We start from the raw sequence: 17856 nt of genomic DNA, 5'->3' as shown, positions 1-17856 counted from the left end.
AACTTAAATATCTCCTCCATTGAAATACTTTAAAGAGCTGCTCCAGGGACCAGGCCACTATAGTATTGGAAAGCATCCTTTGCTCAGACACGTGCCTTTTGCTTCTGTCCCACCTCACGTAAGTCTTGTGCCATCTGTCCCACCTTCTCTTCGCAGAGTAAAATAGCAGTTTTAGCTCTTTTCTTGGGGTTGTGACTCCCAGGATCCCATAAGCCTGTGAACCCAATTTCCTTTTCCCTCAGGGAGGCTTAAGGAAATTTATGCAAATTTGGGCCTCAGGTGACACAGTCAAATGCCCAACATTTCAACATTCTAGAAAGGCTCCTAACCAGTCCCCATCCAGGGACCAGTTCTGGCAGAATACATTTTGTTTGCTGTAGACTAGACTATACAATACAATAATAGTGCTGCATGCTGACTTGAAAATCTCACTGATTGATTGATTCATGTATTTAATAAATATTTATTGGGTGCCTGCTGTTTGCCAGTAACTGTTCTTAACACTGGGAATTCTAAAATCACCAACATATACAAAGTCTCTGCTGTTACAGAACTTACAGTCTAATGGAGGAGAGATAATAAATAAATGGGTGTATGATGTCAGGGAGGAGTGCTGTGAAGAGAAACCAAGCCATGTAGGTGGGTAGAGAGTGACCATGCTATTTTAGACAGGATCATCGAGGGAGACCAAAGAAGGTGATAAGGTAAGCAGAGACAAAAAAGTCTTTTTTTTTCCCCTGCCTTTGCAATTCCTTTCCTCCATATTTTGGAGTAGACCCATCGGTGTGACCATATGAACCATAGCACATACACCTGTTTTCAGTCCCTACTAAAACCCATTAACTGCCAGAGCTGATTTGTTTTTTTATTTAAAAGTTGTACCACTCTTGTTGGTTCCTGGGAATGCTAAGAAGTGCTGACTGCTTGCTCTTCAGGCTCTGGGATCTCCAGCTATTGGAAAAAACCCCAAGATGCCCCCAAAGCCTTTGAGGATTGCATGCAAAAAGTCAAGAGGCAGGTTCCAGCCCACCTTCATGGATCCACTGGCATTTACCTGGGGGCCACGGCTGGGATGCGCTTGCTAAGGTAAGAGCTGGAATGGCACAAAGAAGCCCATTGGACCAAAATAGCCAGGAATGTGTTGAACTTTTCCATTTGTAACTTTATTTCTGGGAATAAAGCCAAAAGAAAGATACTCTTTTTATTCTGCATATTCTGCCATATATTTAGGCTTTAATTTTTTTGGAGGGGGGAGGTAATTAGGCTTATTTATTTATTTATTTTTGATGAAGGTACTGGGGATTGAACCCAGGACCTCCCGCATGCTAAGCATGTGCTCTGCCACTTGAGCTGTACTCTCCCCGCTTAGGCTTTAAAAGTTAGGAAACTTTTAGTCTTTATTTTAATACTCGGAAAGAAACAGTTCTAAAATTGATGCCCTTTCCCTTGGTGATTTTACCGAGAAACTGTGGGAAAAAGGAAGGGAACAGGAAATCTGCTCATGGGATGTCCCTCTAATTTTTCAGAAAAGTAGGAACTGTTTTTGAGCCCTGGTATTTTGACACCTGTGCACAACCAGCCTCACTAAGGGCAACCTACTGTACTAGTATGCTGTGTAGCTTCCACCCATGTTCAAAATGTCACTGAGATCTGCTTTAAACCAATAGGATTTCTGTACCTCACCCCAGTCAAAGCCTTTGGAGCTACTATAAAAGCAAACATCTCATTTCATTCAATTAAGCAGTTCCTCCTAAATTTGCAGCCATGACTTTTAGCCCCGTTGCATTGTTTTTGAATGTCCTTTCCCTTCATTTTTCCGCCATTAGAGTATTGCCTTGACCTTGAAATAAAAGAAAAAAAATTTTTTTTAAACCCATCAAGCTTAAGTCTATCTAAATGAAAGGGTAGAGGCTGCTCTAAACTTTGAAAATAAGGCTTTCTCCCCAAAAGATGGCACTCATTCTGCTTCAAAGCCACTCTATGATCCCAGGAATGTAAAATTACATGTACTGTCTTCATGTGGGCATGAAGAAAATACAAAGGAATGAACAAACGGAGCCAGTTTAACATGACCGTCAAAAAAACCCAAAAAACAAAAAACAAAAAACTCCTAAAGTATCCTCCGTTTGATTGGGCCTTTTCCTCGCAGTTTTCCCCTCCATGTTTCTATCCCTATGTCCTGGTTGACCAGGTAGACTGTAGAAGGAAGTCAGATTTCTTTGCTCACTCTTGAGATCTGCTGTGTGTTTTCAAATTATAGAGTTTACTTGAAATAGAAATGACATAGAAATATCCTTCCTTCTACCTTTTCCTTCTTACAGAAACAAAGAACCCAACTTTTTCTTAGTTGTTTTTTTCTTCCAATCCCCTAAGTGAGAAATAATTCAAAGGCTTTGTAATTTATAGCTCATGACAAAAAGCATGGAATAGAAAGTTCACCACTTGGGGAAAAAAGTGACCGTCCATTTGGATAAATTAAATATTAACTCCTCCTTGTAAAATTTTCTTTTCTTTTTTTTTTTTAACATTTTTTATTGATTTATAATCATTTTACAATGTTGTGTCAAATTCCAGTGTTCAGCACAATTTTTCAGTTATTCATGGACATATACACACTCATTGTCACATTTTTTTCTCTGTGAGTTATCATAACATTTTGTGTATATTTCCCTGTGCTATACAGTGTAGTCTATTCTACAATTTTGTAATGGTGATCCATTTCTTCTGAGGAACTAGCTGATATTTTAGTTGCTAGAAAAGTCAAAAATTTTTTTAAAAAACAACAATAAAAATCTCTGGATTGGGAACTGATAAAACTAGGAAAATTCTTAATTATTTTCCAAGCAGTGATAATTTGCTACTGAACTGGAATGGACTTCTGCTTGTAGCATTGTTCTTTTTCTTGAGCCAACAGTGAGCCAGTGCCCTTGGCTTTCTTAACCCACTGATGAAAGGGAAAATCATCTCCCAAATAAGCTTTCTCCCATAGGTTAAAATGGCAGCAGATGAATGGTCTAATTATGCTATGTCATGGATGATATAAGAATGCTATGTTGCCATTCCATGGGTCAGCGCACTAACGGATTTCAATCCAATGACAGCCATGGTGTCCATCATATCCCCTCATGATGAAGTCCTCCCAAAGAGCAAGGCAGGGACAGCTGAAAACTCAACTGTCTTCCTTCCCCCTTCCTCCTGAGCTCCCCTTCCTTCTGGCTTAATGAAGGCTCCTTTATATGGTACTGCCAAGAGATTACTTATGCCACTCCTATGCCTTCACCGATCTTCTTTCCTCTGCTGATCTGAGATAGAGCAATGACGATTGAGCAGGTGGCTCTTTTGATGAGCTGGTTGCTAGAGCAGGACAGGAACAGGTAAGGGAAGAAGTGGTATTTTTGCTGGTAGCTATTTTCCTGCTTGGCAGTTTGACAGGTAACAAGTACTTCCTGCATTCATGGTTGCCTGGGAGGCTTCAACTTGCAAAAGGGGTTGCCATGTCTTACACACATCTGGAAAACTGTCTCTGCCTGCAGGGGGTGGGGAGGTTATTTTAAGATTGTTGTCTGGGCACTCAGCCTTTTGTGTTCTGTGCCTTGAATAGGTTGCAAAACGAAACAGCAGCTAATGAAGTCCTTGCAAGCATCCAAAACTACTTCAAGTCTCAGCCCTTTGATTTTAGGGGTGCTCAAATCATTTCTGGGCAAGAGGAAGGGCTATATGGATGGATTACAGCCAACTATTTAATGGGAAATTTCCTGGAGGTGTGTGAAAACTAATGCATGGTTTTTAATCTTGCTGTTTATCCTGTCCCTTGTGATTGGTAGCTTAAGCAGAGGTGAATGGGCCAGCCGACAGAGCCACCTGTCCTGTGTCATTTGTATCATGTATGCATTAGGGAAACATTCATGATACAGAAGCTGAGACGTATATAGCTGGGGTAAAACCTTGGATCCTAAATAGGACCAAATGCACAGGGGAGGGGGGATATCATCACTTTACTAGCTAATAAGAAATTGGAGGCGGGGGAGGATCTAAATCTAGCAGTGGGCTCTGGGTCTTTTGGAGGGCAGCTGGGGAATGACCCTTCCAAGAAGTCCCATAGCCATCTGAGTTTTATGGAGCCCTCAGGCAGCCTGCTTCCCACCTCATTTTGTGTCCTCAGGTTTCCTTACACTCCAGTCCCCACACTCCCTGCTCCTTTGGTGCAGAGGAAAGCTGACTCTAAGAGATAATCACCACATCACAGAGGGCATAAACTGAGGGCACCTGTACCATGTCCAGCCCAAGAACTATTTTCTTCCCCTTTGAATATATTTTTAATTTAATTAAGTGTAATTCATTTAGTTAATATTTTGGAAATTTCACATAAAAACCCATGATTCTAACTTCTGACCCCCTCACTCCCCAATATTTGAAAGAGCTGGTCACAGTGGACTCACATTCCTACATGGCACCAACCAACTGGAACGCAGTGTAGCTCATGCATTCCCCAGTCTGCCACAGTCTCCACCATTCCCTATTGTCTGTGCCTAATCTACTCTCCTCCTTATGTTACCTGTCCAGTCCCTATAAGCGTTTGGCCCCGAATGTTCCCCATGTCATACTTCTTAAGAAGATGGGTCTTGGGTAGAGAACGCTGGCCAATCAGAGATGGTACCTTCTTTGGTCTTTTTTCTCGCTTCTTGTTCCCACCGTGTAGAGGAACCTGTGGCATATGTGGGTGCATCCGAATGGAGCAGAGACCGTTGGTGCCCTGGATTTAGGTGGTGCTTCCACTCAAATATCCTTTGTGGCAGAAGAAAAGGTGGGGCAGAACAACAGCAGCACCACGGTGTCCCTGTACGGCTATGAGTATATGCTCTACACACACAGCTTCCAGTGCTATGGGCGGAACGAGGCTGAGAGGAGGTTTCTGGCACTCCTCCTTCAGGTATCTGAGCCAGGGAGCAGGAGGGCTTCCCTTGGGGGTCTTAGCTGAGGGGAGGGTGCTTTGCCTTCTGGGGTCTGTCCTTTCCACTCCAATTAGAAGGTGGATGGAAACAACAGCATTTTCCTGTTTACTTGTGGGGGTCCAAGTGTGCGCTCTCTCTCTCTCTGATGTGTTGACCACTTCCAGTGTATTTGAGTCAAAAATCCAGGGAAATTCCAGGGCTCCAGATGTTTTGTAAGTGACTCAGAACTTGGGATCCCTTTATGGACACAAACTGTTTTAAACCAGTCACTAAATAAGCCTAAGAATATTGAGAATCCCCTGAGTGCAGACAAAATAATACAGGTGTTCACAGGAGAAACGCCTGTTGACAGGGGAGAGAGCAGAGCCTCCCCCAGGCTCAGCCTCCTTTTAGATGAGACTACATTAGGCAGATTTGATGCCCTGTATATGGTGGGATTTTGGAAAAACCAAATTCCATCACATTGGTCAGTAATTCATGTGGCCACTGTTCCATGGCACAGATGGCTACTTCAGACATCAGCTAGAAGGCTGTCACCAATATAAACTCGATGTCAGCACTGTGTGCATCAGCAAGGGCACTAGCACCATGGATGCAACCCCCAGCCCCAAACTCCAGCGCTCAGGGGACGTCAGTCTCAGCCATGGCTGAGAAGGGAAGTTAAGGTTAAAGGGAAAATGAAGGGAAGGGGCCTTGATCACCTAGAGGGACATGAGGCCAACCGGAGGCCACAGATCCTGGCTTCGGATGGGACCCAGGGGCAGGAGACGAGGGCTGGGTCTGTCTATGACTAACTATAATGGACACAGCATCAGTAGGTTAACCCCTACCTCTCTGACCTGCTTTGGTAATTGAGGGAGGAAGCAGTATTCCCCAGTCAGTATTCTGCAGAAGAAGTGGGTTGGTTTACAAAAGTGTCATCAGCAGGACTCACAGCTTCAGACTCCTGCATCACTGACTAGTCATGCAGGGTGGGTTGTAAGAATTCACCCTCCAGTTCTGGCCCACTCCCCAAAACTTGTCTTTCAGCCTCACAGGAAGGGCTGAAGCCCCAGTACACACGCATGCTGTGTGTACTGTCGGGAGAGGCTGAACACCGCCTGGGAAGGACCCTGCAGGCAGCCCTCAGCTATGCGTCCACCTCTCAGGAGATGCAGTGACCACCCCAGACTCTCATCTCCACCCTCCGCTAGGCCAAACCAACCCCCCAGGGAGCTTAATCAACCCTCCCCAGCTGGGGCTCCTCTTTTCTCCGTCTCTTTTTATTTTTTATTTCCAGCAATACTTAATGCCACTTCCTCCAGCTCTGGCCCTGGCAGGGGTGGAGGGTAGGGGGGGCTCCTCTGAACTTCAGACAAGAGAAGAGAAGCAGGTGAAATAACCCTTTTCCCAGGGTGATTGGAGGTCTGAGAAGCTACCTCTAAAATTTGGATGGCCTGAGAAATTGTGTGTGTCTGTGTGTATTTATGCACACATTCCTACAGTGTTTAGTAATAGTCTACAGTAGAGAAGTGAATACTCCACCTGGGTGAATACTCCACATTTGGTTTGAGAATGCAGGTCTCAAGGTGTGAGCCCAGCACTGCGGGCTGAGGTGGAGATGCCAGCCTCTCACTGTGGACAGTCAGCTCACAGGGACAGGGGGGTGTCTCCAACTTTGCCTCATAACATCTGGATGCCTGGGAAGGTGGCTCCGCCCTCTAAGCCTTCTGACTCAGGCGAGGGGAAGGATCCAGGTGTGATGAGGATCACTCACAAATGCATGTCCTGGCCTGCCTGACCAATAACTTCATGTTTCAAAGATGTATTGCCAAGCCCCAGCTTAGAAGGTTCCCAAAGATTATTGCATCATGAACACTGGCTGAGTAAATGTTACCAGTCTGATTCTCATTTTCTGGTCTGTTATATAAGGGGCTACATGGAAATGGGAGAATGACACCCAGATACATACTTTGCAAATTATTTTCTTAATAACAGGCCTCCAGTCGCTCCAGTGCTCAAGTCTCACTCTGATAGCATGTTAGACATTAAGGATACACATTCATTTCCTCTCCTTCTTTAAGTAAGATTTTTTCTTCTGTTTTTAAAGTAGTATATGTTCAGTGAAAAAAATTTAGAAAATCCAGACATAAAAAATATAAATAATAAAACAAACAAACCAACAAAACCTGGACTTAACCACCATCAACATATTGCTGCATTCTTGTCATGCTTTTATTTTCCATGCATGAATACGTGTATTTACAAATTTGGCCTCATATGATATATATAATTTTATATTCAGCTTTTTTTTCACCTAGCAATAATATCATGAGCAATTTCCTGTGTTGTTAAATATCCTTTGAAATTGCTATTTTTATAGGTGCATAATATTCCAAGTACCATTATTTAAAAAGAAAAACTATATTGATTATTTCATTATAAAAGAAAGTAATTTTTATTGTAAAAATGTCAAACTATACAAAAAGGTGTTAAAATAAAGATGAAAGAACCTCCCTCCAATCCTAGTCACTGAGTGTCTTCACTGATCTCAGCTTGATATGCTATAGTTCTATGCTTTTCCTGGTCAATATATAACTTATTTTCTTTACTATTTAATATTCCATAGTTCATCAACAATTCCTCTCCTGATAGACACCAAGCTATGTCCTTTTTTTCCCTACAACAGAAACACAGTAAACCTTGTACATATAACTACGTAGAAGTGATTTATGAACTAGTGATTTTACTTCTGTAGGACAGGGTCGAAAAATAGGGATATTTTTAATTTAAATGGATCAATAGGCAATCTTTTAACAAAATTAAAGCCATTCAGATTCCCGCCCTCAATGTTGTGATAATTTTTTGCACTCTTATAATTTCAGGGATTCCAAGACGTTCTAGTAATAAATACATGGATGAGAATCTATTTCTGAATTTTGTGCTTTGTTCTATTCATCAATTTGTTCATTCTTGAGCCAATATCATGTTCTTCTAGTTGCAATAGTTTGTTTTCTACTCTCAGACATTTATTTTGAACTTCAAAATTATCTTAAGTAGTAACAAAGAGAAAAAATTTTCATTGAGGTTATGATGGCAGTTGCACAGATTCATACATTAATTAGGTTTAAGAAAATGGCTTGTTAGTGATTAGAGTTTCTATCCAGATCTGTAAAATATTCTTCCATTTATTTAGTTCTTGGCTTGTATTCATCAGAAAACTTACAGCTTTCAACTTACAGCTATACTTTTCTTTTAAATCTACTTTCCTTGTGTATGTTATCACTGTTGAGATGCTGTGTGCTCCGTCACTACTGAGATGCTGTGTGCTCCATCACTACTGAGATATTGTGTGCTCTATCACTATTAAGATGTGTGTTCCATCACTACTGAGATATTGTGTGCTCTGTCACTACTGAGATATTGTGTGCTCTATCACTATTGAGATGTTGTATGCCCCATCACTAGTGAGATGCTGTGTGCTCCGTCACTGCTGAGATGCTGTGTGCTCCGTCACTGCTGAGATGCTGTGTGCTCCTTCACTATTGAGATGCTGTGTGCTCCGTCACTATTGAGATGTTGTGTGGTCTATCACTACTGAGATGTTATGTGTTCTGTCACTATTGAGGATCACTCCTATCACTATCTTTCCCATCTGTAACAGGTTTTACTCTAAGGTCAGATTATGCTATGGTTTTTTGTGGAACCTTTTATCTAAAGTCTACTGGTTGACCCTTTCATGCCCGAGCCCTGCAAACACTAAGTTCAGGAAAGATTTTTTGAATGGTGAAGACTTAAATAATTCACACTCTAACAAGAGAATTGAAATCATCTTTACTGAGCTTCTTCTAGCCAGAAATTATCTTTCTTCTTCTCCAAGCCATTTCTCTCCAAGAAATGATTTGTTTAAAAACTATAAGTCAGATTTGGAGGGGGAAACTAAGTAATCAGTTGCTTGATTTGATTTTCTTTTCAACCAATATTTTAGCAATAGGGTGACCCTGGTGTGACAGATTACAGATTAGACTTAACAGCTTTTGAATATCATAGATTTTTTTTCACACCACTGAGGCAGAAAGGGGCCTGTATGCTGCCTCCACAGTCATACTACGATCTTTCTGGAGGACACTCATGTAAGTTATATTGGATGAGTATCAGACTTCTGTAGGATTCTGTGCAGAATCTTACCACTGACTTTTGTTAAATGATTAGATTATGTTGATGTGTACCTCAGTATCCTCATCAGTAAAATGGAAGAGTTGGGCTAAAAGTGTTTTCTGGGTCAAGACTTTACTGTAGGTAATAAAATATGCTTTAGTGGCTTTGAAATCAGATGGAGTTCAAATCCAATTCCTTGGCAAAGAGGGTCCAAAAGTAGAATCAAATACATTTCAGAATTTAGCATAAGATAAAGGCAACATTTTTTTTTACCATAGATAAAAGATTGGATAGTCATCTGGAAAAACCTTAACACCAAATAAATTACAGACAGATTGAAGATGTAACAGGATATTTACTGCAGCATCATTTTGTAATGGCAAATGATTGGAAACCACCTAAATTTTCCTTTAGAGGGGATTCTCTAAATAAATTATAGTTTATTTGTACAGTGGCGTTCTATGCAGCTACTAAAAAGAAAAGGCACTCTACATGTTCAATGAATGGAAAATCTCAAAGATATATTTTAAGTAAGAAAAACAAGGAGCAGTATGTATAGAATACTGCCATTTATGATTTAAAGTTAAAAAAAGAGAGGGGGGGAAGAAAACATATATGCATATGCATATAACAAGTCTACACAAAGTCTCTGGCACACAAAAACTGGCATTAGTGGTTACTTCCAGGGAAGGGGATCTGGGTGGGGGAAATGGGTGGGAGGGAGCCTTAATTTTCATGGTATATTTATTTGTACCTACAGAATTATTTTTTTAGGTGTGTAGATAATATTTTCTTCAAAATGGCTAATTAATCTAAACATCAATATCTTGTTTTCTCATCAAAATGGAGTTTATAAAACCTGCTTCACGGGGCTGTCATAAGGGCTGGAGCAGATAATGTGAGCGAGAGCCTAGCATTGTGCCTGGTGCGGGGTGACCGTCCCTCAGCCCCCACTTGAGTTACCTGGACGACCTGGGAGTTCCCTTCAAGAACACACTGACACAGATGGCAGTTTTTCCATTTCTCTCTTGGCATTGGAGGGTAGCAATACTGAGAAGCAAACAGAAAGTACTTGATTCTCCACAAAACAGTGATTTCTAACACCTCACTCTTGTACCTGCAGAATTCTACCACCAAAACCAAGGTAACCAACCCCTGTTACCCTCGGAATTACACCACCACCTTCATTGGGGCAGATGTGTTTGGCAGCTTGTGCACAGCGGACCTGAGACCTAAAAGTCATGACCCCAGCAACATCACTTTTGAAGGAACTGGAGACCCATCACTGTGTAGGGAAAAGGTGGCCTCCCTATTTAACTTTAAGGCTTGCCATGACCAAAGAAACTGTTCCTTTGATGGGGTTTATCAGCCAAAAGTTAAAGGATCATTTTTGGTAAGAGCAAAACCCCAAAAGATTCCTTGATTCCCCACTGAATTTTTATTTTTCACCTTTCTGTTTTTCCTCTGCTGACCTGTTTCTCACTTTCTTATTTCCTACTCTCAAACCTCCATATCATACTCCATTCTGAGGTCTGATTTCCTTCCAGGCTTTTTCGGGACTCTACTACACAGCCAATGCTCTCAACCTTTCGGGTAGCTTTTCCCTGCACACCTTCAACTCAAGCACGTGGAATTTCTGCTTACAGGACTGGAGTCAGGTCAGTATTTAAAGGGAACGGATCAGTATCAGTACAAACAGCAGAACAGAGTAGAGTCCATTTGTGTGCCTGTGTGTACGTTCTGAATTTGGCCTTTGTGCTGTTCTATTTTCACCACACCCATAAATAGGGGTAATAAGGGATCCCACCTCATAGCCGTGTTGTGGATTAATGTTTTAACCACAGGCGCAATGGTTAGAACAGTGTTTGGCACATAATAAGCACTCTATAAACTTAGATTGTTCTTCCGTGATGTTGTACAGGGTTTTTAAATTGAAGTATTGAAGATATGGTGTGTACACACAATGGAATATCACTCAGCTATAAAGAAGAATGCAATTTCACCATTTGCAACAACATGAGTGGACCTGGAGGGTACTGTGCTTAGTAAAATACATCAGACAGAGGAAGACAAGTACTGTCTGTTATCACGTATATGTGGAATCTAAAAAAAAAACAAATGAACATAAAAATAGGGATATTTTATTATTATTTATTTTATTGTATTCTTTTAGAATAATATTAATTACGAAATTCTGAGTGATAAGATTCTTTAAAATATGACTCTTTGACCTAAGGTGTTCTGAAATGTGCATTTTAAAACCTGCCTCCTCCCTGCTGTGAACCTCCCTTTAGCTCCCACTGCTGCTCCCCAGGTTTGATGAAGGGTACGCTCGCTCCTACTGCTTCTCAGCCCACTACATCTACCACTTGCTTGTACATGGATACAAGTTCACCGAGGAGACCTGGCCCAAGATACACTTTGAAAAAGAAGTAAGTCGAAGTACAAATTGTTTTCTCCCCTTCCTCTCAAAACTAATGTTTGTGTGTATGTATCTGAATGCAATGTAGAAGATAAAGGGGAATTGGGAATTTAAGGTTCCTGAGTGGGAGCCAATGAGACCTTGATTGCTTGTGAGCTAGAAAAGAGATGATGGAGAATTCAGAGGAAGTGGTCACCAGAAACCCCTCCACGTGAGTTAAGGATTAGAAGCCAAGAACCATGGACTCAGCTATGTGGGGGAAGGACTTGCTTTATCATCTGCATATTCCTAGCATTCAGTGCAGGGACGAAAACCTGGAAGGTACTTAGTAAATGTTTGTTGAGTGAATAAACAAACATATTAAGGGTCTAAGACTTTTCATCCTGAAGAAGCTTCAAATATAATAACTTTGTTGAGAAGATAGTAACTAATTGCTCTCTACTGTACACAGATGTCAGAGTGAGATACATGCTTTAGAGCATGAGTGATTAAACAAGCAGCATTAAATAAGAATTTGCTCTTGCAATGAGTCTGAGCTCACTGTATTCCCTCTCAACTGTCCACAATGGTCCAAATCTGGGATTAAAGCTCTTGTCTGGTGACTGTTTGGTGAGAGGTCTCTGTACCTGGCTTTCAGGCAGCACTCAGCCTTGCTGATATGTTCATCCAGCACTCTGTTCTCCAGGTTCTGGGAGGGTTTTCTCATTTCAGGGATAGCTGTTGTAAAGCCTGAAGTATGTCTGGAGTCAGTCTGTTCAACATTAGCTTCGGCAATAATTAGATTAAAGCGTACGATATCCAGCCTTAGGCCTGGTGACTATTTACTTGTACATAGATAAAATTGAGTCATCCACAAAAAATAAGGATGTCTGGAGACCTATAAGGACCCTTGGTGGCATGTACTCTCCAAGTTTTGTTTCTAACGAATCTAATTACCAGGAAAGTACATTATGAGAATGGGGAATGATTATCCATTAAATACCAATTTGGGTGGATACAGAACTCTGGGTTTCAAGTTCCTTTTCTTTATTTATAAAGAATTTTATACTCAGCCAAATTAGTATTCAAATGTGAGGGCATAAAAAAGACTTCAGAAGATTTGCCACACAAAGATTTACATCCAAAATATTTTTGGAGTAAGTGATTAAATAAGAAGAGAAATAAATCAGATGTTATAAAAAGTAGGCAATAAGAATAAATTATGTTGTGGCTTAAAACTTATTTTAAAAAAGAAAACTAACACCAAAGAAAAGTAAAAGAGAAGAATCCATTTATAACAACCCAGAATTCAAGTATAGTTAAAATTCAGTGCAATGGGGGTGAGGGACTGAAGGGTGGCCTAAAATGCTCACCTTGTAAAGGGGAACATATTTATATGATTTTTAAGGCAATATAGGAAAATAGCACTTACTGAAAATTTAAAACTGAGATATTAGAGAGAAGTCCAAATATATCAATAATCACAATAATTATAAATGATCTGAACCTACTGGTTAAAAGACAGACATTGTCAGATTGGATTTTTGAAAACCAAGGATATGTTGTTTATAAGAGAAATACTTAGGCTTTAAGCATAAAGACACGGAAAGTTCGAAAGTTAAAAAAAATTTTAACTATCAGGCAAACACCACCCAAAAGAAAACTGATGTAGCTATTTAATACCTGACAAAATAGTCTTTAAGATGAAGAGCATCACTCGAGGTAGAGAGAATAACATAATGATTAAAAAGTTCAGTTTATTATGAAGATTGCAAATATGAAACATTTATTCATCTAATGAAATAGCCTAAAAACACGTAAACAAAAATGGATTGCAACTACCAGATGAAATTGACAAAGTCTTTCCCATTTAGACTGGCCTCCTGTTCTTAGAAACCCCGTTCCTGGATTCAGTAACACATGCACCACCCTCCTGCTTTAGCTAGAGATGTTCCTGTACCTGATGACAGAGAAGCTTTCACCGGCATTAACCGTGCCCTTTTCACACCTGGCTGTGCGGAGGCTGTGAGGTTCAGCTCTTCTGGCTATTTTCTCTGAGGTGCAGGAGGTTGGGCCCTTGAGACTCTGTGTTCACAGTGACCTAGGTTCTAACCCAGCCTTTAGTGTCTGAACCTGGGCAAGTCCTCTGACCTCCTTAGGCCACAGTTTTCTGGAGGTGGCTCTGGAGGGTTACTGGGGTGTGTCCTGGGGATGTAATCTGCTCCTCAACCCTGACCCTGAGAACTGAGGCATCTCCTCTGCTCCACAGGTGGGGAACAGCAGCATAGGCTGGTCTCTTGGCTACATGCTCAGCCTGACCAACCAGATCCCAGCCGAAAGCCGCCTGATCCGCCTGCCCATCCAGCCATCTTCCTTTACAGGCATCGTCGCCTTCTTTGCAGCAGTGGCTTTGCTGTGTCTGACATATCTCGTGTACCTGTGTGTGTCATCCAGGAATCAGAGGCGCTCCCAGAATTCCTTGGACCACGTGGTGGATTCTGAGTGAGCCTGACAAAGTGGCTCCTGGAGCCCAAGGGCTGTCCAGAACCAGCCTGGGGGCACCAGATAATGCAAGCCAAATGTCCATCTTCGGAAAATACAAGTAAAGCCAAATACCTAAGTCATGTGCCTCAGATACTGATTTATGCCAGAGCACCTCTTGGGGAGCCCCTCAATCACTCTGCGCACACTGCTCCACCACAGACCTCACCACCCACTAGCTGACCTTTTAGGGAACAGAGGCAAGACAGGCCATCAAGGTAGGGCTTCTTATTCCAAGTGCCCCAGAAGAAGAGTAAGTTGAGAACACGATAGTTTGATGTCAGAGAATCGACCTCAGGGCTCAGTTTGCACTTCCCCCCTTCAAAAATGCCGTATTCATCCCAGCAGGTATGGAAGCTGGCAGGTGTCTAGTAAGCATTTGGCCCAGTCAGATATCTCATTTTATGGCTTCCTGTCATTGGTCCTTAACTAAGACTTCTTTTAGCAACCTCATAAACAATGAGCTCCCTCAGATGGGTAGAATATCGTATCTGGGGGAGAAGCCTCCTGTAACCTGAGGACAGTGGCCACAGCCAAGCTTCTGTCATGGGGACAGATCCTGAAGGACAGAGACACACAGAACATCTCCCAGAAAACTGCAGGTCCCTCGTGAAGTGGGGTCCCACTCAGGGCTCTGGGCATTAGATCGCCACCTGTTGTGTTTCATCCTCTTCACCCGTCCCCCTTCCCATTAAGGTGTCTCCTCCGTAAAACGTTTATTCCTAGGAAGGCTATCACATTCCAGATCATTCTGCCTTTGCTAGGTAGGCTCTTGCTTGCGGCTGAATTCCCTTACTGGCAAGGTGTGTGTACTTCGCCCACCATTCCCACAGGTATACCTGATGCTGTTATAGGACATCCTAGTCTTTGATTTGCCAAGTACATTCCTAGATGGCAGGCCTCTGCAAAGTAGCCATAATGCTTGACTGGGGAAAGACAAAGAAGCTGCAGTGATGTTTAACTCCAAAGTGGGATAGAAAAGAACTCCAGCAAGTCCAATGGCTACAAACTAAAAATCAACAGTCTTTTGGATTGTAGTTTCTTAGCTGAGTATGGAATAAAAGACTCATTTTATTGTGATTGAGGGGTGTGTGTGTTACCCTGCACTCTTTCTCCTAAGTACCCAAGGTGGTATGTATGAAAGGAAGCTTCAAAAACTAAGAAAATTTTCTTAAGCAAACTTTCCTGGTGTATTAAGTCATGCATTAATATCACCTTTATTCCAGAGAGTTCAATGTGCTTCACTTTAATAATAAACCTCTGGCTCCTTGAGATAATTGAGTCAAACATTTCTTTATCTTATTTGACATTCAAAACTTCTATAGGCTACAATCTGCCACTTAGATCTTGATTGCACCCAGAATGGCTTCCCCCATCCCACAAACACACCATTGTTCACACAGTTCTCCTGACCTAGACTGCAGGTCATCTTCCCACCCACCCAATACACATTTCTTAGGGCCCAATCCTAGCTCTACTTCTTCCACAAAGCATTCCTTGTGTGCACATGTATGTAGGCACACACACACACACACACACACAACAACCTATCTCCTGAACCACTTTTAAAAAACTAATTATATAAATTCTTAGATTGTTGTTTTATTTTCTGACATGTATCAAAGAATTCTTTTCAGACAGATCATCTCAAAATTGGCAGGCCAAGTAATGTATGTAGTACTACTGTGGTAGGCAAAAGTCTAAGATGGTTCCCATTACCTTCACCCTGAGATTACATGGTTACATGGCACAAGGGATGTGCAGATGTAATTGTTCATCAGTTGACTTTAAGATGGAGAGACTTTCCAGGTAGGCCAAATCTCATCATATGAGCTCTTTAATGGCAGAGCATTTTCTCCAGAAAAGGAAGTCATATTCAAAGCATAAAAAGGATCTGACTGTTAGCTTGAAGAGAGAGAAGGCCACATGGGAAAGGCCTGAGAGCAGCCCCTAGGAACTAAGAGCAACCCCTGGCTGACAGCCAGCAAGAAACAGGGACCTCAGTCCCACACTGCCAGAACTGGGTTAAGCCAACAACCTAAATGAACTTGGAAGCAAATCTCCCCAGAGCTTCCAAATAAGAGATTGACCCAGTTGACATGTCCTTCTTAGCCTTGTGAGCCCCTCAGCAGACAACCCACACAGACTTCTGACTTCCAGAATTGAGAAGTCAGAAATGGGTGTTGTTGTAGGCCATTAAGTTTGTGTCCACTTGTTACAAAGCGACAGAAAATTAACACAACTACGGAAGACCCAAGCCTCCAAACAGAGCAAGTGCTTACATTTGAAACACACAGTAATGATAAAGTAATTAGGTATCACAAATTGTGCCTGTTCCTTACAATAACCATGCAAGAAAAACATGGGCTCAGCACGAAAATAACATGCCAGTATCACCAGCTAGTAAGCAATTTTGGAGATGGAGATTCCGGCCGGGTTAAGTCTAAAACGCATTATGTGCATCATACTTCCTTTCACACAGAAAGGCAGTATTGTGGCAGTTAGAGGAGTTTGGTTTTAGATTTCATAGTCCAACATACCCATTTACGTGCAGTTGCGTGATTTAAGACAGAGGTGTCATGTCGTAGTGAAAAATGTGGGACAGTCGGATTTCCATATCGAGGCAAAAGGAAACTCAATCCCTTCTTACCATTTTCAAAAATCATTCCCAGGTCAGTTAAAGACCTAAGTGTGAAATATAAACCTACAAAGGTTTTAGATTAGAATGCAGGAGATAAATTTTAAGATCTTCAATAAGGGAAGAGTTTTTTTTTTAATTGGAAAATTACTTTATGAAGCCACTATATATAATTAAACTGTAGTCCAGAGTTAGATACAATTTAATTATAGTTCAATTCCAAAATAAAAGTTATTGTAGGTGAGACGATGAAATTTCCCAACACTTGATTTTAATACATTGCACTAAATTTTCTAAAACTCAGAGGAACCAATATTTACAGTAGATGGTGTATTTATGAAAAAGGGGGAACAGTTCCTTAAACACTATACAAAAATCATTAACCATAAAAGAATAGAGATATGGTTGATTACATTAGGTTGGGAACTTCTGTTTATCAAAAAAACACCATTAAAAGAGTGAGAAGACAATACACAGAGTGGGAGGAGGTATTTGCAACATATATAACTAATAAAAGACCAGCTTCCAAATTGCATAAAGAACTACAAATCAGTGAGAAGGAGGCAGGTGAGCCAATTTTTCTTAATGGGCAAAAGCTTGAAAAGACATTTTACAAAAGGAGAAATCTAAATGTCCAATAACTATGAAAAGGTTCTCAATCTCATTAAATCAGGGTAGTGCAAATTAAAATTACAGTGAGATAACACAATATAATCATTAGTCTGGCAAAAAATGTAAAAACACCAAGCGTTAATGAAAGTGCAGAATGGCTGAAATTCTCATACACTGCTTGTGGGAATGTAAGTTAATGCAATCTCTCTGGGAACCTGAGCTATTGTCTAATAAAGTTGAAGATACGCACACCAGATGGCCTGGAAATTCTAGGCCAAGGGATATATCTTAGAGATATGTGTTCTAATGTATACTAGGATACACACTTAAGAATATTCTTGCCAGCAACCAAGATGCCCATCCCATAAAATGGAAGAATAAATAGCAGTATATTTGTACTAGAAAATACCATACAGCATAAAGACAGAAGAACTACCAACATATGCCCAATATGGATGGATCGTACAAATATAATGTTGAGGTTAAAAAGGAAATCACAAAATAGATAAATAGATAGTATAATTCCATTTATATTAAGTTCAAAAACAGAGCACAAATAACAAATGTTGGCAAGG

General features: G+C 41.0%; 1 protein-coding gene and 1 long non-coding RNA gene across 5 annotated transcripts in view; one reads left to right on the top strand and one right to left on the bottom strand.

Annotated features, from left to right (window-relative positions):
- Positions 1–15251, top strand: part of ENTPD3 (ectonucleoside triphosphate diphosphohydrolase 3) — a 31609-nt gene extending 16358 nt beyond the window's left edge. For all 3 annotated transcript variants that reach the window (XM_031470019.2, XM_010974789.3, XM_064496692.1), the window contains 7 exons: positions 936–1086; positions 3602–3761; positions 4700–4930; positions 10213–10482; positions 10637–10747; positions 11384–11521; positions 13760–15251. In XM_031470019.2, the coding sequence (XP_031325879.1) occupies positions 936–1086; positions 3602–3761; positions 4700–4930; positions 10213–10482; positions 10637–10747; positions 11384–11521; positions 13760–13996 (1298 nt within the window). In that variant the 3' untranslated portion in view covers positions 13997–15251. The remainder of the gene's footprint in view (positions 1–935; positions 1087–3601; positions 3762–4699; positions 4931–10212; positions 10483–10636; positions 10748–11383; positions 11522–13759) is intronic.
- Positions 1–17856, bottom strand: part of LOC105084630 (uncharacterized) — a 128448-nt gene that overhangs the window by 98009 nt on the left and 12583 nt on the right. The window lies entirely within an intron of this gene.

The sequence above is a fragment of the Camelus dromedarius genome, chromosome 17 (assembly GCF_036321535.1).
Source record: "Camelus dromedarius isolate mCamDro1 chromosome 17, mCamDro1.pat, whole genome shotgun sequence".
Classification (NCBI taxonomy): Eukaryota; Metazoa; Chordata; class Mammalia; order Artiodactyla; family Camelidae; genus Camelus; species Camelus dromedarius.
The sequence above is the reverse complement of the archived record's forward strand: the minus strand, read 5'-3'. Positions and strand labels throughout refer to the sequence as shown.